This window comes from Armigeres subalbatus, chromosome 3 (genome assembly GCF_024139115.2).
Source record: "Armigeres subalbatus isolate Guangzhou_Male chromosome 3, GZ_Asu_2, whole genome shotgun sequence".
Classification (NCBI taxonomy): Eukaryota; Metazoa; Arthropoda; class Insecta; order Diptera; family Culicidae; genus Armigeres; species Armigeres subalbatus.
Window position 1 is genome coordinate 396,926,233 of NC_085141.1, and position 21,244 is coordinate 396,947,476.

The window sequence follows — 21,244 nt, forward strand, 5'->3', positions numbered from 1 at the left end:
TGACAAGACACGGCTCTTTTTATGCGCAGAGAAAATGAAGTGATAGGCCAAAGGGTGCGTACCTTATATCAATCTGATGTCCGTGTTAGCGATGCATGAACCGGAATGGTTGGTTCTGAAATTTTACTGGGTTTGAAAGAATTTAAATTTTCAATAGTTTGACGTTGACAATGAATAGTTTTGACACAATAAAAAAATGGTGTTTGCGAATTGATTAACCAGTTTCGGCCCGGGTTACGATTTCAAATTGTAAAATCCACCGTACTCTTGTTTTTCGACCGATTTGCACGAAATTTGGAGGAAAGATGCAATAAACCCTATATTTTTTGTAGGTGTATTGATTTGGTTATTGGGTCCTTGGGTACGGTTTTATCGAGGGGGTCCTCTGGGTCAAATGAGGTCAAAAATAGGTCAACTTCCTTTTAATCGTAGATAACTAGTAGTAAACGCTCTCAATAATGATGCAATCGTTTTTATTCTTCATTTTGCACTAGTGGGAATAGAAACTGCACGTTTGGACCTCAAAAATCCGGTTACAGATGTTCCGGGAACCTGGTTCCCCCAGGGAAGTGGTCACTTTTTGAGATGTTCTGAATCCCAGCTTGCGACACATCAAACTTCATGATTTTGCAACACAAATATAATGGAAGACATTCGCAGAGCATCTGAGCACATTAGCCACTTCCGGAGGTTCCCTGGGAACCTGAAGCCCTCAGGGAAGTGGTCACTTTTTAAGTGGTTCTGAAACCCAGCTTTCGACACATCGAACTCCATGATTTAGCAACGCAAGTACAATAGAAGACATTTGCAGAACATCAGATCATGTTGGCCACTTCCGGAGGTTCCCTGGGAACCTGATGCCCCAAGGGAAGTGGTCACTTTTTGATTGATTCTGAAACCCAGCTTGCGACACATCGAACTTCATAGTTTTTCAACTTCTGAGTGCATTGGCCACTTCTGGAGGTTTCCTGGGAACCTGATGCCCCAAGGGAAGTGGTCACTTTTTGAGTGGTTCTGAAACCCAGCTTGCGGCACATCAAACTTCATGATTTTGCAACACAAATACAATGGAAGACTTTTGCTCAGCATCTGGGCACGATGTCCACTTCCGGAGGTTCCCTGGGAACCTGATGACCAATGGAAAGTTTCCACTTTTTGAGTCGATTTGATACCCAGCTTGTGACACATCAAACTTTATCTCTTTTCATCACAAATAGACATTTATAGACATTAGAGCCATTTACAGAGCATCTGGGCACATTGGCCACTTCCGGAGGTTCCCTGGGAAGCTGTAGCTTTCAGGAAAGTAATTGCTTTTTGAATGTTTCTGAAACCCAGTTCACAACACATCAAATTTTCTGATTTTGCAATACAAATACAAAAGAAGACATTGGCAGAGTATCTGGGCACAATGACCTATTGCGGAGGTTTCCTGTAAACATACTGCATTTCACAACCTTGGGTGGTTATGAAACCCAGCTTGCGATACATCCAACTTGATGATTTTGTAACATAAAGAAGTTGAAGGCTTTTGCACATTTGCAGAGCATCTGGGGACATTGGGGTCATTCGCTGAAAACCTCGCCAAACAACCCCCCCCCCCCAGAAAGTCATGAAACCCTGCTTGCTATATATCATACATGATTTTGCAACACCAATACAATAGACAACATAAGCAGAACAGCAAGACCAATTGAATACTTCTTGAGCTTCGCGAGATGCCTGTGCAGCCAGAAAAGTGATAACTTTTTTATGGTACTCCAGCTTGCGACATACCAAGCTCCTCATGAAACCTGGTGTCCTCAGCACAGCGCAGCCGCAATACATCTAATATCATGGTTTTGTAACACAGATTCAATGAAAGATACTTACGCAGCATCTAGATACATTGGCCACTAATTTTTAAGGGTAAATATGCTATATGATATTTTGGGGCTTTCCTTATCCGTGCGATAAGATGCGCGGCTAAAAAGCAAGACCATGTTGAACAAAGCTGGATAAGATTTCCAGTTCGGTGCAGAAAAGAATGCTCCGAAACACACAGAATATTTGGAGAAAACAAAATCTTTCAGTTTGATGTGTCGCAAGCTGTTTTTCAGAACCAATTAAACGGCTACTTCCCTGGGGTCATAAGGTTCCCAGGGAACCCCCGGATGTTCTGCAAATGTCTTCTATTGTATTTGCGTTGCAAAATCATGGAGTTCGATGTGTCGAAAGCTGGGTTTCAAAACCACTTACAAAATTACCACTTCCCTGAGGGCACCAGGTTCACAGGGAACCTCCGTAAGTGGCCAATGCGCTCAAAAGTTCTTTAAATGTCTCTTATTGTATTTGCGTTGCAAAATCATGAAGTTCGATGTGTCACAAGCTGGGTTTCAGAATCAATCAAAAAGTGACCACTTCCCTTGGGGCATCAGGTTCCCAGGGAACCTCCGGTAGTAGCCAATGTGGTCAGATGTTCTGCAAATGTCTTCAATTGTATTTTCGTTGCAAAATCATGATGTGAGTCGAGCTGGGTTTCAGAACCACTTACAAAGTGACCACTTCCCATGGGGCATCAGGATCCCAGGGAACCTCCGGAAGTGGCCAATGTGGTCAGATGTTCTGCAAATGTCTTCTATTGTATTTGCGTTGTTAAATCATGAAGTTCGAGGTGTCGCAAGCTGGGTTTAGGAATCATTCAGAAAGTGACCACTTCCCTGAGGGCACCAGGTTCCCAGGGAACCTCCGGAAGTGGCGAATGTGCACATATGCTCTGCAAATGTTTTCTATTGTATTTGTGTGGCAAAATCATGAAATTTGATGTGTCGCAAGCTGGGTTTCAGAATCAATCAAAAAGTGACCACTTCCCTTGGGGCATTAGGTTCCAAGGGAATCTCCGGAAGTGACCAATGTGGTCAGATGTTCTGCAAATGTCTTCTTTTGTATTTGCGTTGCTAAATCATGAAGTTCGAGGTTTCGCAAGCTGGGTTTAGGAATCAATCAGAAAGTGAGCACTTCCCTGAGGGCACCAGGTTCCCAGGGAACTTCCGGAAGTGGCCAATGTGGTCAGATGTTCTGCAAATGTCTTCTATTGTATTTGCGTTGCTAAATCATGAAGTTCAGAATCAATCAAAAAATGACCACTTCCCTGAGGGCACCAGGGAACCTCCGGAAGTGGCCAATGTGGTCAGATGTTCTGCAAATGTCTTCTATTGTATTTGCGTTGCAAAATCATGAAGTTCGAGGTGTCGTAAGCTGGGTTTAGGAATCAATCAGAAAGTGACCACTTTCCTGAGGGCACTAGGTGCCCAGAGAACTTCCGGCCAATTTGGTCAGATGTTCTGCAAATGTCTCCTATTGTATTTGCGTTGCAAAATCATGAAGTTTGATGTGTCGCAAGCTGGGTTTAGGAATCAATCAAAAAGTGACCACTTCCCTGAGGGCACCAGGTTCCCAGGGAACTTCCGGAAGTGGCCAATGTGCACAGATGCTCTGCAAATGTCTTCTATTATATTTGTGTTGCAAAATCATGAAGTTTGATGTGTCGCAAGCTGGGATTCAGAACATCTCAAAAAGTGACCACTTCCCTGGGGGAACCAGGTTCCCGGAACATCTGTAACCGGATTTTTGAGGTCTAAACGTGCAGTTTCTATTCCCACTATTGCATTTAATCCAAAAAAAAATATATTTTTGAAATTACTGAATCAAACATCCCTCCTTAGCCGTGCGGTAAGACACGCGGCTACAAAGCAAGACCATGCTGAGGGTGGCTGGGTTCGACTTGGCTTAGAAAACATCGCAGTTAATAACTGTGGAAGTGCTTAATGAACTCTAAGCTGCGAGGCGGTTCTGTCCCAGTGTGGGGATGTAACGCCAATAAGAAGAAGAAGAAGAATCAAACATCCCATAAATCCTGCATTCGATTGAAAGCTTCCTAGAATCATAACTCGACTATTAAAGAACTTATGTGTTAGAGAGCGATTACCCATCATTTCGAATGGTGGCGATACAATTGCAATCTTTGCTTGACCACGGCAGAGAGACAGTGCTGATGATTAAGCGGAGATGGGATCAACTGGCCACAACACCACTGCATACCAGACGACGACGGTCAACAATTCAGTTGCAGCGAGATATTCAGACAAGCATTCGGAGGTGTTCTACTTTCAGCAACAGAGCGCGGCTGCATCATGCGGAAATGTAGGTACGCGCAAATATCTAAACTAGAGAACTCGGCCAGCAGCCGGCATCAGCCACAAGCCGGGAAGTGCCACACGATTGCTGCAGAGTGTTAGCCCCGGGTAGGTTGGCCGCTCTGTGCGGCGCCATGTCGGAACAATTGCGGGTGGTGGCGAAAGTATTCACATGATTGCACCCGGAATGTTTTGATACAAACAAGCTCGCGTACAACAGTCCGGGCAGCACCATCCGACAACGACGACTGCCACCTCGTCTGTATGGATGATATGTTTGGTGAAGTTTTTGCGTCCGGCGAAGGAATGCGGCTTTTGTGTACCGGTGAACATATTTGAGGGAAAACACGGCCCTGTTCCGATCTGACGATTGGCACCAGATGCCTGTATTGGTAGGTACCTGCCCTGAAGCTGCCAATCGGACGAACGACGACCGAACCGGATTGCGCCAACAAGTTCATTCAACTGAAACTTTGGTGAAAAGTGGACCGCACTCAACCCGAGCTACTGCGGTGTTCTTTACCCCCGTTCTCTACCGAAGCGAATTTAAAAAGCGACTTAATCCGGATTTTCCTCCCATGCCGTTTTCCAGTTCATCCAATTATTCGACTGCTTCCGGGACGATCCGAAATCGATGGACGTGTGGTGTACGATATGCATTCTTCCTGCTGTTCAATCTACTGCCATGGCCGTCCAATCGGTGTGGTCGTAATTACCGTGAATTAATTTTAACACTGCCAGCAACCGCATACCGATGAGCTTTCAAAAGCAGGACGTTACTTTGTTCATATGTATCTGCGGGGGCTTATTGTGGGAGTGTTTGAGTAGCAAATCCGTACAAAGTAAGGCCGCTGCTGCAAAAATGTGAACCATCCTGTGCTCGACACATACTTAAACATGTTTGAAGAATTCTGCTAGGCCGCCAGCTATGTAAGTAAACATGATAGAAATATTTTGAATTATGAGTATGAAGATAAAAAGTAATTTCCTAAGCAAAGTAAGTCTCAGAATATATCTCTATCTGTATGATGTATCCAGGGCTGGGCATCATTCTATGCGAGCCCTTTCTTGATACCACCCTGGACTTATAGCAGGAAATTTTTTTCGTCATCCAAACAAACCACTTTTAGTCGGTCTGTTACACAAAGACCCACCTCCTGTTCGTTAAGCTTTCACATGCAAACAACACTTATCCCACTGAGAGTCTTGAATCGATCGCCTGCATTCGGTTCGAAAAGGTACGTGGGTGAGCAAGGGCTTTCAGCCACGAGACAGGTTTATGCGGCGGAAGTCATTAACGTTGTTGTGAATTTTCTATAGGAACTGCATAGCCGTACGGTTGGATTGTGCTGCATGTCCCACTCGTATGCGTTGCGGAATATGTTGGTATGTTTTTTGGTTTGTTTATGTTTCAGGTTCCATCGGAAAATCCTTTGTCGAATTATTTTCAAGTGACGAAGCAAACTGCAGTTGAAAAGGCTTTTAGCAAAAATACAACGTACATGTTCCTTGACAAAATTTACCAGATTTCAAAAAATATACCTTCTTGATTGCATTCCTAGAAGAAAATCACAAAAAAGCACTTGCAAGTAAACCTAAACAATGTTCTATCCGAAAGCAGAACGATTAGACAACAACCGTCACCATAAATACATAGTCCACGACAAAATTGTGATTAAAATTTCTCCCGGGGCCACCAAATGAAAATGTTTTCATTTTTCTTTCTGCTCGCCGGCAAAGTGAATCCTGGGAAAATGCGAAACAGGCCGGACTAAACAAAAACCTCCCACTGGAATGCGGTGGTATTCTATATACGGTTTTTTTTTTCTTCGCGGTGAATCTCATCCCGTACGGATGCCAACCCGACTACGGCCACCACCACCACCGGTGATGACGACGCAAACTTGGGACGGGAGAAATTGACCAAAATTGTTGAAATTGTTCTGTTTTGCTCATTTCGGCCAGCCAGTAGTGGTAGTGCAGCTCGCTCGGTTGACCCAAATTTGCGACGGATTTCTGCTCGGTGCCAAAGTGGACGCTCCTTTGACGAGCCAGGGGATTTGGTCGTTGGTTTTGGTGAATGTGTTTGCTCGCGTCGACCAAGAAATAATTCAAAGGCATTTGCTGTTCTTGTTTTTTGCTGGTGTACCGACGAGGAAATCTCTCGGCGGCGGCGGTGACGCAGGAGAATGATTAAAATGAATCACTTAATTTTGGCTTTCCAGCACAGAAAAAAAATCGAGTGTGGCCTGCATTTGAGAATCTCAATGGCATTTAGGATAATCAGGACGTCAGTATTTCGTTGAAAGTTTCATTTCTATTGTTGGTAGAGAGTTATCGTAAAAACTCCTAAGGTCAATTTTATTGTAATTATTTTCTTGTTAGTTCAAACTAACTAATGGTTGGACTAAGAAACTGATCGATAAAACTAACTTTCAATAATTGAGTGAATATTTAATTACGGGACATTTTCTGTGTTATACTTTACTATACAAAATTAGCGATTGATGGGTTCAAAAAAACCTGCGTATCCATGAAGAATGAAACCGGGTAAAATTATCGAGTGAAATATAATGTTCAATAAACCCGATTTATATTTCTTAATTGGAATAATAATATTCAATGATATCATTAACAGTAATATACCTGAATTGTATGGAAGAAAACACTGTGCGACATTTTTTTTATCTGTGTCAAGAGGCTTTCTTTTTTCCGATGGCCTCCATCCAATTTGTTTCGGTGTCACTCCCGCAGGACAGATAACAAACGAATCGACAGTGTTTATCTTTCGGATTTGCAGCCTCGACAAGGCTGACACGGCACCACGGTCAAGAAGGATGCTTGCCTACCTTTTGGGCGACGAAGATCTCGTAGATGGCGCAGATGCCGGTAATGGTGATGCCCTGCTCCTTGCATAGCATTGCCGTAGCCACCAGGATCATTGCCAGCGTCAGGTAGCGCCAACCTGGAAATGAAATGAAGGAGAGAAAGTTTAGTAAAAGTGTGCACTAGTCAATTTTTGCTTTTATCAAATAATGATTTTGTTTGAATAAATTGGAGTTTTGTGTAGTGAACCGTAGTGTGAAGGATGCTTGATTCAAATTAATGGAAATCATTCAAACTTTGAACATCTATGAGCATCAAAAACGCTACTAGTTACTAGCTGCTGTGTTAAGTATATTGTTGATTTTTTTTACGATACTATTTTTGGAGTTTGAATTATTTTTAATATCCTAATAAATGCCAGCAACAGGCATGAACATTTTCGCATGTAAAAATTATTAATAGTGATAATTGGATCATGTGTATGGTGTTGGTTGGCTACGTTAAAAAAATACAGGCGGCGATTTTCACTACTGGAAAATTTGTTCATCCATAAATAAGAACAGAAATGCTGGAGATGCAAGAACACCCTTTCCAATGAAGCTTGAAACAATTCTTTGCATATTGAACATTTTTATTTTCTAATCCGATGTCCACACATATGAAACGCACAACTACATTATTATAGCTTTTTGCACTTTGCACACTATTCATCTCGCATTAACCTGCCCTTGTATAGAATGGTGCTCCTGTAAAGAATCTATTGATTTTCAACAATTCATCTATTAAATCACTAACAACAACCACTGAATAGCTTGGATTTGCAAGAAAATTGTTGCTTAAGAGCTGCTTTCACTGATGATTCCAAATCGATGGTATTTCAGACGTCACCGTTGCAGAAATGTGCTCCACTGTGCTGCTGCCATAGACTCCATCATAAATAAACAGACAACCGATAGTTCGAATGTTGCGAGAAAATTTCACTTGAGTGTTGCTGATACTGAAGACGACGACCACAGATCTCAGCGCCGGTGGACCGCTCTCCGTTCTTCACGACATCTCGAACGAAATGGCACGCGCACGTGGGAAAGCAGCTTTCTGGGCACTGAAGATGTCCACAAGTAGTGGACGACATACGTATTTGTGTAGCCACGAAAAAAAAAATAGTGGAAGTAAAAGGAAGATAATTTTTTTAAAACCGTGTAACATGTTTCCCTAAGACGCTGGAAAATAATTATTAACTAACAGCAGTAAAACGAAAAGCAGCATAAAAAATAAACGCCGAACTTGGTGTCACAAATCATTTTCACACAAATTACTATAATGGTCGCCTATCATCTCTGCGAGTGTGGCCCTGAAAAGAACCGTTTTGGTATACCTTCCGTAGTCGTTCATGTTGATTCCTTCAGAAGGCATGCTTGACCAGCTTGTTTTGGCAGCAGGAGGCGGATGCCGGTCTGAATCTTAACGACTAGTGATCGTTGGTTGAGCTTGTGTTGTAATGCGTTAGACGGGAATCTATCCGCTTTGGCTGTTGTTGAGCTTTATAATATTCTTCTTACCTTACTGCCACCGCATCCGCTACCACTTCCTCGGTATCGTCTTCCGCGCGCCGCGATCGTTGATTCCATGCCTTGCTTCGTTTTGTTTTGTTTTCGTCCGGACCAGCGGTACAGTCCATTCGGTTCGACGCGCGTGTTCTGCCGTGAATCGCATATTTATCACATATGAATAGGAAACCCAGCAAAGATGGGACAGATATGTGATTCACGGCAGTGTTCTATACACAATGAAAATCTTACGGTGGACCAAAAAGCCCGTATCTTACATCGATCTGATGTCCGTGTTGGGAATGCATGAAAGGGATTGATTGGTTCTGGAATTTTTACTGGGTATTACTTGAATTAAAATTTTCAAAATTTCATCGTGAATTAGCTTATGTTTCAGTGAAATTGAGAAATTTCTGGAGAGTTTTCGAGTCGCCAAATCTCCAAAATGCATCGCAAGATGATTGAGCTATTAAAAGTCATACATGAGTTGATGGCGACATTCCCGTATTTTGGATTCTGATTTGACACCCAGTACTGCAAAACCTCTTTTTGCGCCTCAAACGGGGGAGCGTGAAAAGAGGGAGCGTTATTTCAAATTTTGATCGTAAAAAAGGGTGCGCTATTTGGAATTTGGAGCTTAAAAAAGTTTGCAATCTTTTAGGTAAGCAAGGTTTGATATTTAACTTACTTTTAGGTTTAAGATGTGTCTTTTACCAATTTCGGTATTAGGGTCGTCCAAATTGTTTTCGTTATCGTGGTCGTTCAATTGTTTGAGTGCTTAGACCTTAGAAAGCAAGAAGTTATAAGTAGTGCAAATCCTTGATGATTCACAGTAAGGGGCAAGCTAGAGTAAAAGTAAACGAGCGATGCGACGCGACTCACTCAAAAGAATAACAATCATTATCAACAGGCTGTCAAATTGCACTGTCGCGTCGCATTGCTCGCTGCGTTTACTCTGGTTTGCCCCTAAGACGTTCATAAACATTTTCAAGTATTTAAAGTTTTTTGAGAGCCTCCTGCAGCATGGACCTGTGTTTTGTGATACATAGGATAGAATGCAACCATTGCATACGTGCATGATCATCCAAGAAAACCCTGGAAGAGGCCTTAAGATCTACACGCGTAACTAGAGATCTTTCGGAATATTTCAAATGTGGTACATGCCCTTTGTGGTACGTAGAATAGAATGCGTTCGTTGCATAGATTCATAGTCATCCAAGAAAACCCTGGAAGAGGTTTTAAGATCTACACATAACCAGATATCTTTTGGGTTTTATTAACCAATACCCTGACTCTATGGAGTCCGTAGACTACTTGGAACGAATTACATTGCCAAGAACTACTTGGAATGCCAACATATACCTAGTAGGGGTCAAACAACTTGTGAATTCTCCGATAACTGTCTTCATTACGGGGGTTGATGCGTAGTCCTTGACTCTATGGACAACTTGTTTGCTCTTCGATAACTGCCTCCATTTCGGCTGTTGATCCACAGACTACCTGGAACTCACGACAACAACAAGAATTACGTCAAATTCAAACATATACCAAGAAGGGGTCACACAACTTGTCTGTTCTTCAATAACTGCTACCATTCAGGAGATCGGTCCACAGACCTTGACTCTATGGAGTTTGTAAACAATCTGGAGCCAACGTCAACAACAAAAATTATTTGGAATACAAACATATACTAAGAAGGGGTCACACAAGAGGTTTATTCTTCAATAACTGCCTCCATTACGGAGGTTGATGCACATAACTTGAATCTATGGAGTTCGTAGACTACCTGCAACCCATGACAACAGGTAATACCACTTTGCATGCAAGCACAAATTTTCTTCCTAGAGCATACGCAGTACATAGATCATCTGAAAACAACCTCCGAAACTAATCCAATTTTTTCTCATATAAATGCTTGACACTTTGTTTACGCTCCTACAGGGCGTAAAAAGAGGGAGCATAAAAAAGGTTATACAGTACCTCCAGGTAAGGGCCCAGGCTTTAGGAGGCTGTGATCAGAATAGCAGAACGCAAAATGCATCAAAAGGTTCACTTAAAAAGCTGAATGTGTTGCTAGACGACGAGGTTACCAACTTCAATACTCAAGAGCTACGACAGCCACAATGTCATTGTCCGGAATTGTGTGCTCCAGCCAGAGATGCATCCTGAACATAACATGAGCCAAGAGCGTACCTTGGTGTTCTAAGTTTTGAACTCTGAACACAGTTCAGTGTGCACTGGGTTGGTACGCAAGCAAAACGATCATGGTTACTAAGATTCCTTAGATTTGGAACTATGCAAAAACATACGAGCATGCTTGATTTCTATCCGTTAGATGATCACGTGTTCCATTACTAGCCGAAAAATGTGTAGCATGCCGTCGTTTGAATTTGTTTTCCTAGGATTCAAGTTGCTATGTGCTCCTGAACAGTGTGCAGTATTCAAAACGTTTTGAACACGAACATGCGTTCTCGTGTTCAGATTCACCGCTGGCTCCAGCATCAGTAAACGTGTCGATACGTTGTACCAATGTTTGCATCATTATTCTAGGATTAATATCATGTGCGGTAATGCAGTACAGTATCTACATTGCATTTCGTTGTCTTACCTCCCGCAGCTCTAGCGAGAAATTGAACACATATTTAGTAATGCCAAGCAACTTGAAGATATGGCTAAGAGATGGTAAAGAAAACTGAGAAAATCTCATGAAAAACCCATGAGCTATAACCATTTGAAAATTAGTTACAAAAACTTCTGAAAGAATGAATCCTAGTGAGTTAATAGTTTCCCAGAAACTTGTCTAAATGTGAATAAATCTGATGCACATGTAGTGATTAAGCATACGAAAGGAAATCTGATACAAATGCACAAATGCACATGTTATTTACATCATAGAGCAATTATGCTTGAATACGAATACGCAAAATCATTGAATAAGTTGTTACCAGCGGTAACATTTAATTGTCATACTTAAATAATTAAAGCGTGAAGTTTTTTTGCTTTTTCAAACGGTGAATTTAAATTTATGGGGTGGGTGATCGAAACGCAAACCAGGCGAGTGAGCAACCTCTACCCGTGTGATTGAAGTGAGGAAAGACCAAACGCGCGCTTGTGAAGAATGAGTACCCAAGCCCGAACAGAGACAAACAAAACCAGGGCGATTGATGAGCAGTCTGTCTTGTGGTTTGATGATGGAAAGTAGTGCTTGTGATTTCAAGAGTGGTTTTCGGCGTGCCTTTCCACCAGCAATGCATGTCATTTGACTGCCACGTCATCGCAGCTACCTGGTTATGAATTTCTACACCAGCGTTTTTCTATTCGGCCGCTTTTAGGGGGTAAACCGGAGAGCTACCCCGGTTACAATTTCCCTGTTCAGCCACATTAACACTTCTGTCGGCTGTCGGCCGCCATTGCTGGTACGACCGCATCATCATTCGAATACACGTCGGCTAGATCCTCGCCCGGCCTCCCACCGCCGGTTCAGGACTCGTAGCCCGCTAGACCACCGTCAAGCCACCCGCCGGCTGCACCATCGCTAAGGACCCGTCAGCTACATTCGATTCCCGCCAAGGCACCCGTCGGCTACAATATCGTCCGACAACCAGTCGACCATAGTGTCGACAGAGAACCGGTTGCCGTCACTTGGTGGCCGCTTTACCACCCCGTTGGCTGCATCACTGTCTGGCAAAGCGTCGGTCACATCATCGTCCGGTGACGACTTTATCGCCCGCTAGCCGCATCACCACTTAGCCATCCGTTGGCTCCCGCATCGTTCAACCGATCGACGGCCACCTCTGTAGGAGAGAAAACACGTCTTGATCGCTTGGTAGTTTGGATAATAATGATTAGTTTATTGACAATCATATTTAGTCATAGATCTTCATATAGCAATGGCTACTGGGATCCTACATTCTCTCCCTTTTTTCATTACTTAATATTTATTATAATTATTTAGTTTGAATTTAATTTATATAGTTTATAATCATCTAAATGAGCTGGTTTCTTTTAATCTTCCAGTTGCTCTCTGCACTTCTGTTATTGGAGCTTCACTAGATCGTTTCCGATTTGCTGTCCGGTTCTTTTGTTGCTCCTTGTTTGATTGAGGTGTGGCTGTGATTTCGACATCTAGACCATCTGCAATAGATCGTATTAATAATATTTCTTTAAATTTAAAAGATATGATAGATTCAATTGAAATACCATTTTGGAGAAAATTCTGAGTCAGGGAGTTTTGATTAAGAAGAGGATTCTGACAAATTATTTTCTTCGCATGGTTGACATGCCTATTACAGACTACTCCGGTATCTTTATTCTGCAGATGCAATCTTGTTCCTTCTCTCTTTGTAACCAAATATTGTTGAGGATTGAATGTAGGTGTTAGTTTGTTCTTTTTGACTAAGTTTTTAATAACAACTGTGTCCCCAACATCAATGTTTGACATCTTAGCCCGTCGTTTCTTATTTGTGTAATTTCTTCCCTTTTCCTTGGCTAATCTATCATTTTCCATTGCTTGATTAACATTTACTTTTCTCTGATTTCCTGGTATTTTGTCACGTATATTCCAGCCGAACATAAGTTCAGATGGTGAATAATTCGTAATTGTGTGTGGTGTAGCACGATAGGCGTGTAAGAAATCTTGTAAGTCTGTTCTCCAGTTTCGACCCATTGTGACACTGATCCGAATTGTTTTGAGTAATGTGCGGTTTTGCCTTTCAACTAATCCATTTTGGAATGGGGTATATGGTACCGTGTGGTTTATGGTTATCCCGTTCAAGCGACAAAAATTTGAGAATTCTTCTGAAGAAAATGGCTGTCCATTGTCACAAACAAGGTTTTCAGGGTAACCGAATCTTGCAAAAACTTCACGCAGTTTAGTCACTGTATTCTTTGCTGTCATTGATGTGACGATTACTGTTTCAAGATATCTTGAAAAATAATCCGTGATTACTAGAAGATGCAGTCCGTCTATAACTTCAGTGAAATCAACTGCTACCTTTTCCCATGGCCTGTTAGGTACTTCTATCCTTGATATTGGTTCAGTGTTTGGCTCTGACACTAATACACATTCTGTACAGTCTTGAACAAAGCTATCTACCATTTGATCCATGCGAGTCCACCATACTTTTGATCTCAATCTTCGTTTCATAGATGATGCACCCAAGTGAGGGTTATGTGCAAGCTGTAAAATACGGTTCTGCAAAATCCTTGGTATCACGATTCTTTGGTCCTTCAGAAGTAAGCTACCGTCGCTAGTCAGACCATCACTTATCTTCCTATATCTATGTAAAGTCTTGGGCCATCGTCGCGGTGGAAATGGTAACCATTTAATTAGTTCTTGCAGTTCTATGTCCATTTTTGTGGCAGCGATTATGTCATCGACGGTTATTGAAATCGGGCACGAATCGGTAGCTACAGCTCTGATGATTCTCTCTGATTCCTCATCGAAACAATTCCCTCTGTCTGGAATGGATTGACACAACCGAGACAATGGATCGGCTATATTGTTTTTACCAGGACGATACATGACTTTATAATCATAAGCCATCAACCGTAGTTTCCATCTTTCAATTCGTGGTGAAGGCTTTAATCTTTCACCAAAAATGGCAACCAATGGCTTATGGTCGGTGACCAACCAAAAATATTTTCCGTATAGATAATAATGGAACTTTTCGCATGCCCATACGAGAGCTAGGGCTTCGCGTTCGGTTTGCGCATACTTCACCTTCCATCACGGATTACGAAGAATTTAGTTCTTCGTGTCTTGCCATCGTACTTCACATCGGTTTCAACTTCTCCTAGCACTGTGAGCGGTTTGTTGGAGCCATAACTGTTGAAGGTTTTGCTGCTACCCTTTTTGATCGTATATGCTTCGAATCCAAAGTTTTTCAGGATACGCCAATCCTCTTCACTCAGAATATCTTCATCGGCACCAGTGTCGATTACAAACGCCACAGGTACTCCTCCAACATCGATTTTAGCTGTTCGTTTACCGCCAAGATGGAATAGGTCGAAAACATCATCTTCATTATTTTCTGGGACAGTTTCATGTACTTCACGGACGAATCGTTTCTTCTTGGGGATTTCCGCGTTTTCGGTTGGCCTCGCCTTTTTCTTCTTTAGGAAACAACATCGTGCAAAGTGTCCAACTACTCCACAGCTTCGACATTTCTGCATCTTCGCTGGACAGGTCGGATCGCTTGATGAGTGTTGGTTGTCACATCGGGTGCATCTTGTACGAGCATGAAACTTTCTTCCGGTGTTGACTTTAAGAATGGATTCATTAATAAGATCAGCAGGTTCCATTTTCGATTTCGTTGCGGTATCCCAGGCAGCAAGTTGCAGATCAACAGACTCGTGTGTGCGCCCTAAGGTTAGCACCTGATCGAGCGTATAATCTTTTTCCAGAAATTTACGTCGAAGTTGTATATTTTTCGTTGTAGCAATCACCTGGTCTACTAGCATGTTATCAGTTTGGTCACCAAAATCACAGTAGGTCGCTTGTTTTTCAGTCGAATAATAAAAGTGTCAAGTTTCTCGTTTGAACTCGATAGCATTTGACGAAACTTCTGCCTTTCATACGCTTTTGACATTCGTGGGACAAAATATTCGTCGAGCATTCGCGTCGCTATTTGATATCGATTTCCCAAAACAAGGTCTTCATCAATTTGAATTTTTGATATTATTTTGGGGACATCCGGACCACCGAACAATATCAAGGATTTGAATTTTTCTTCGTGGTCATCGACATCCTTCCACGTCAAATACGCATCGAAATGTTCTCGCCATTTCTCCCAGCGTAATGCAGTCGAGCCTTCTGCATCTTCGACAAACGGCGGTATAAGATGGTTCACCTATTTTAGGAATGTTTTGGAATGTTAAATGCCACCGAGGATAGGAAACGGTAGACGTAAATTATTATCATTATGCAACTGAGCTACCCACACAAGTTATGTTTACGACTTTCGGGTTTTCCTCCTGCTCAACCTTTCTTGGTATCTTGCACAGAGTATTACCATCGGTTTAGGAAGGGCTCATTGAAATAAGAGTATCAATAACTGACCTCTTCAACTTCAACGATCACAACCACTCTCCTACAACCATGGCCCGTGAGATTTTATCAATCTCGCATTTTATTCGAAACATTCAGTGAAGAGGTTTCACACTTGTACTCTGAGATTTCATTCATATTACAGTCTCATAGACTTGATCACTGGCTCCGGGTTCCCCAAAAAGAACATTATTTCTTAAAGAGTACTTCATCCCTAAGAGTAGTGTCAAAATTCAACGAGAAATCTTTCCTCAGAGTACCAAGTATCCTTTCCTCTCAGGAAAACTTTGTGGTCCGTTTTTTTTCCGACAGCAAACATCATTTTGAATATCTACCATTGGCCAAGCCATCGCTCCGAAATAAATTTTCCAATTGATCCTCGTCGCCAAAATGTAGGAGAGAAAACACGTCTTGATCGCTTGGTAGTTTGGATAATAATGATTAGTTTATTGACAATCATATTTAGTCATAGATCTTCATATAGCAATGGCTACTGGGATCCTACAACCTCGATCACCCGTTGGCCGCATTACAGAACAGCTTCCCGGCGGCCGCATTCTGCAACGCGGCCCGTCTACCACATCGTTAATCGCCTGGTTTGTTCGGAAACCCGTTGCCTACCTAGCCACCCGCCGGGTACCTAGTCGTACAGCCGTCGGCCCCCTGCTTTTGAAAGCCAGCTATTCATCCACCCGTAAGTGTTATTTGCCGTTTGAATGAAAGTCTTTGTTAAAATTAAAATCAAAGTTAGGCCTTCGCAGCTAGGGGCTTAGGCCAGTTCCCTTCAGGAATTGAACTGTTCCGGGGCTACAAAATTAGAGTCTTACAAAGTGAAATTATATTTTCTCGAGCTGCTTGTGCAGTGCATAGGCCCACCAGCGTGTATTTATAACACAGAAGAAAAAGGATGCGCTCTGTATACATTAGTTGTGTAAGCTATACTGGAGCGGGCGGAGACATTGCCGAATCTCCGTGGGAACTTCCCTGGGAACTAAAGCAAAGATCCCGTGTTGAAATTTTAAATGAACCACATGTTCAATAGTTCAAAATTGACACAATAATTAACGAACAGTGCTGATATTTAAGTCGATTGTCCAGCATATGTAAGCAAATGTTCTACCATTGTTTCAGCCCTATGCGAATTATAATTTTCTGAACTCATGCTTCTAAACAAAGTTTGGAAAAGCAAGTGGTTTCCAAGATGGCTGATTTGTGATTTTGTTGTATAATCATCTTGATGGTGCGCTTACGTTTCTGAGGTTGGAATTTGATATGCAGTGACAAATCAATATGCTTGGGGTTTGAATAGTGCTGATGTTCGAGGACCAAGGACGCAATAACAACAATAAGCGATGGAAGGAGGTTATAGTAGATGATTTGCATAAACTCCTGACGTTTAGGTCGATTAGTTTTGAGCTTCTCACAGACCGTAAGGTCTATCGTATAATATGTTTCATACATTAAATCTGCAAATTCTTAGTATTCCTTTTCTTACTTGAAACTTATGTTTTGACATCGATATATAAATAAAAATACTGGCAGAATTTTCCATAAAATAAGTATTCTTTTCCATAAAATGATAAAAATGTTCCACCAAAAAAAACGCTGGACGACAAAATTAAGAAAGTATTCCCGATGGTCATGTGTTGCATTTGTATTTATCGACCTCTAAAATAGACTGGTTACTAGCGTTTGTTGTTTGAATTGAAAAATTCCGAGATTGTTTGGTCACAAAGCAGGAAAGGGATCATCGCTTCAACGGCGTCGAAGTCACTTGCATGTTTGCATGATTGCATATTCAGATATATGTTAAAATACTAAGTTATTACAATGAGCCACCCAGGAAAAACAAATAAGCAGAAATTTTGAAAACTGTTGTAAATGAACGGTTCGGCACCTCATCGCATAGCTTCTATTTCCATCCCATCAAAAACAGAGCAATGAAAAGGAATTTGGTTTGTTTCTTATTTTTGTGATTTTTTCAGCAGTGGGCACGCTTGTTATCAAAAAGAAGTGACGAGATTGGTGCTGTATTTCTTTGTTTTGCGATGAGATGAATATATGTTCAGTGAAATGGAAAACGGAACAATTCCCCTCTATGATGATATAAGCATTAAAGCATATGGAGACGCATGGTAGATTTGTGCGATGTTGATATTTCATCTAGTGACTAAACTTTTCATGTAAATTTACAATTTATGTTCTTATGTTTTTTCCGTGGAACAGTTTGATTTCGTTATGAAAAATTCTATTTTTATAATTGCAATTTTTGCTTTCAAAAGTGCTAATTTATTTCTGTTTTGTGAAAAATTCTCAATTGTTTGTGGAAACTTGGCATTATTTGTGGAAATTTTTTATTAATGTATTGCTCATACCCTGATTTCTCTATTTGCAATTTCCTAATTCTTTATGGAAAATTTCTATTTTATTAGGGGGATTTTTTAATTTGGTCTTAATGCCCAAGACCGCCTTTAGATGGCGTACTTTGATATTTTTTTGTAATTTTAAATTGTTCAGAATTAAAAAAGGTTTCGATTTTGATGATGATGATGATATTACTACTACTGGGGTTGGACAGAATGATCGGGACAGGCAACATTTTATCGAAATTCAAATGACAATAACTCTGTGAAAAATCAACCGATTTCTTTGGAGATAATCCGGATTATTTGAGGGCATGTCAAAAATGCTATTTTTTGAGCGCTTGTATTTTTTTCTTGAGTGAAATGTTGACTCTTTTTATATTTGTTACATATCCTAGAACTCTTTACTTTTTACCATGCAACTTTTATGCGTCTTCCTAAATTTAATTGTTTGTTCAAATTATGGTGCAGATAAGTTGAGTGTGTCTTCATGTTTAATTTAGCATCGTTCAACGTTTTCGCAACTCAATTTTTTTCCTGTGATGGTGCAATCAAATAACAGAAAACCCGAGTACAAAACTTCATAATCGTATGGTTTTTATGGTGAGTCAACATGCAGTCCCTTCGAAGTGTTGAATGGTGCTGTGGTAGAGTGAAGGACTACCAATCACAAGATCCATAAATCGAATCCAGTTTTATATTATTATTTTATTTTTTCGCGCTGTAGTATTTTGCAACAATATTGCAATTTTACTGCAATCGAAGGATGTTTCCGTAGGCTCCACCTCTTGCGCTTTTTAGATTGCAAGAGAGTTATATTTGATGGCAAATACGCAAAGATCGTTTCTTTCTGAATAGTTGCAACACAGTGAAATGTTCAGTAGTGAAACAATTTGTGCTGCTTGGGAAGTACCTAATGTTAGGTACTTTTCACTCAAATCAGGAGTTTAGTGTGGGAGCCCAAAACTGCGTGCATAAATGTTACTCCTGAAAATGTTGCGTAATTTATGGATGTTCCGAAGCATTAAAATACAATATTTAAAAAAAAATAGCCTCACATTTACAACGACGATGATTTTGTTCAATGCTACATGTAGACACTATTTAAAAAAATCCGGGTCCTGTAGGTCCGTTCTGTACTATATCAAATGCAAATATGCTTAGAGTACAGAGCCTTCTATCAAAATTTTGGCTTCCAGGTGGTTTTATAAACATTCATCTACTCCTTAAAAAAACAAAAAAAGTAAATAAAAAATTTTTGTTCGGATTTTTTTGTTTGCTTCGATAGTACGTACACTAAAATAACGCAGGTGTACGTACTATCGAGGTATGCCTGCACAGCTAATAGTTTTGAAAATTCAACGACGTGTAAAATAGCAACTGGTCCTAATAAACGAATAAGCATTCGATATTCAATCAAACCTGATTGAATTTTAAAAGCAACGCAGTTCAAATTTATTTCGATTTAAAAGAGCAGTCATATCAATTGAGCTTTCCGTTTATTTTCATGCTCCACATATGTGCATGAAATTAAAATCACAACATCTTTTTACACTGATTCCTTTATTAGCAATCTCCTAAATTTTTATGGAAAATTTCTATATTATTAGGGGGAACTTTTATTTTGGTCTTAATGCCCAAGACCGCCTTTAGATGGCGTACTTTGATATTTTTTTTTTTGTATTTTTCAATTGTTCAGATTAAAAAGAGTTTTCGATTTTGATGATGATGATGATGATACTACTACTATCTATTGTAGTACGGCAGCTGCGTATTATACCACTGGTCATATCTGACAAACGATTTGACCCAGTTTAAATTAATGTTTGAATTTCATCAAATTCCTATATGAAGGAAAAAAATGGGTGCGGTGGTTCCATAAGCAGAGACACTTATGCGAAATCCACGGGATAAGAAAAGAATCTCTTTCCAGCCCTCGTTTTCCAGATTGACCGTTTTCCAGATTAGCATTAGCATTGAGCAATTCGTAATTCGGGAGGATTTGGGATTGTGTGGAATCGTTTTGGTAGAACGTGAAACACAGAAAGAACTAAGATAGAAATACAAAGTAGGAAAGGGACGAGCCTGGAATTGAACCCACGACCTCCTGCTTATAAGGCATAAGCGGTAGCCACTAGACCACCGAGCTCGTCTTTCCAGATTGACCGTTTTCCAGATGGGGGGAAAAGACCGCCCTTTATACACGAAATGTTAACAATCGGAAGTTGGTAGACCCACTCCTCCTATCCAAATCGCTTCAATTGGGTGTTAGAAAGTTTTTAATTTTGGCCAATAAAATAAACTTCAATGTACTGTTTGTGTGACACCTGTTTCTATGGTATTTTAGTAATAAACGGCTTCTCAGTCTTTTATTTAGTGAAACGAGTATGTTATTTACCCATGGTTTCGACACGGGGATTTTTCCTTCCTCAGGGGGGAAATGCTGTCGTTTTTTTGTCGATTTTATGGTTGATTTCTTCGGAACCACTGAACTGCCCATGATCGCATATTTGTAACACTCGCATTTTTATTCATTTTGTAAAAAGCCTGTGCATCGTTACGAAAGCTCAATTTACTGCATCTAATACCATAACTGTAAAATAGGCTTTACTATCTTGCTTATCTGTGGTAAGCTGGAAATGATTGAGTTTGTGGACCCTCTACTGACACTCAATAATATCAGTAAACCTGGTAATGATTCCTTTTTTAGTAAGCTTTATACCAATATTGTAAGATTGCAAAATTGTAAGGTCTTACACAATAATGGCGCATCCTATCATAGGCCTGGAATTATTCGAGTAGTTACGAAATTAGCTCCAGAAAATTACCACTAGTTTGAAGGTTATCTTTTTGCCTACGTTGATTAGGGAATTGTTATAATCAGTACAATGAAAACAATAATTTCCTCATACTAATTTCCATACAAACTTTAAACAGTTTGAGCCAAGTCAGATTTTATTCAAATCAACTCATATTTAAGGAAGACACTCATAACATGAGACAGAATCGAATGAGCGTGGTGGAGCAAAAACGATTGTTTGAACCACCCTAAAAGATGTCTACCAAGTGTTATGGGTTAGAAACATAAGTGTTCATCTATCTATCAACTTTCGAAATGAACAACACGGACATGCTAACTACATGGCTAGAATTTTTTAATTGAACACATCATGGGCACACCATCAGTCAAATAGGATACATTGTTCCGATTTTGCATGGTTCTTCTTTCTCATAGAAATCACGGTAACACCCTCTCACAAGCACCTGTGTTATTTGAGCAGAATA

General features: G+C 40.7%; 1 protein-coding gene across 14 annotated transcripts in view; it reads right to left on the reverse strand.

Moving 5' to 3' along the window:
- The window catches only part of LOC134226894 (protein O-mannosyl-transferase Tmtc3-like), a 741,179-nt gene that overhangs the window by 259,065 nt on the left and 460,870 nt on the right, over nt 1-21,244 (reverse strand). For all 14 annotated transcript variants that reach the window (XM_062707982.1, XM_062707987.1, XM_062707985.1 and 11 more), the window contains one exon: nt 7,025-7,140. In XM_062707982.1, coding sequence (XP_062563966.1) covers nt 7,025-7,140 — 116 coding nt within the window. The remainder of the gene's footprint in view (nt 1-7,024; nt 7,141-21,244) is intronic.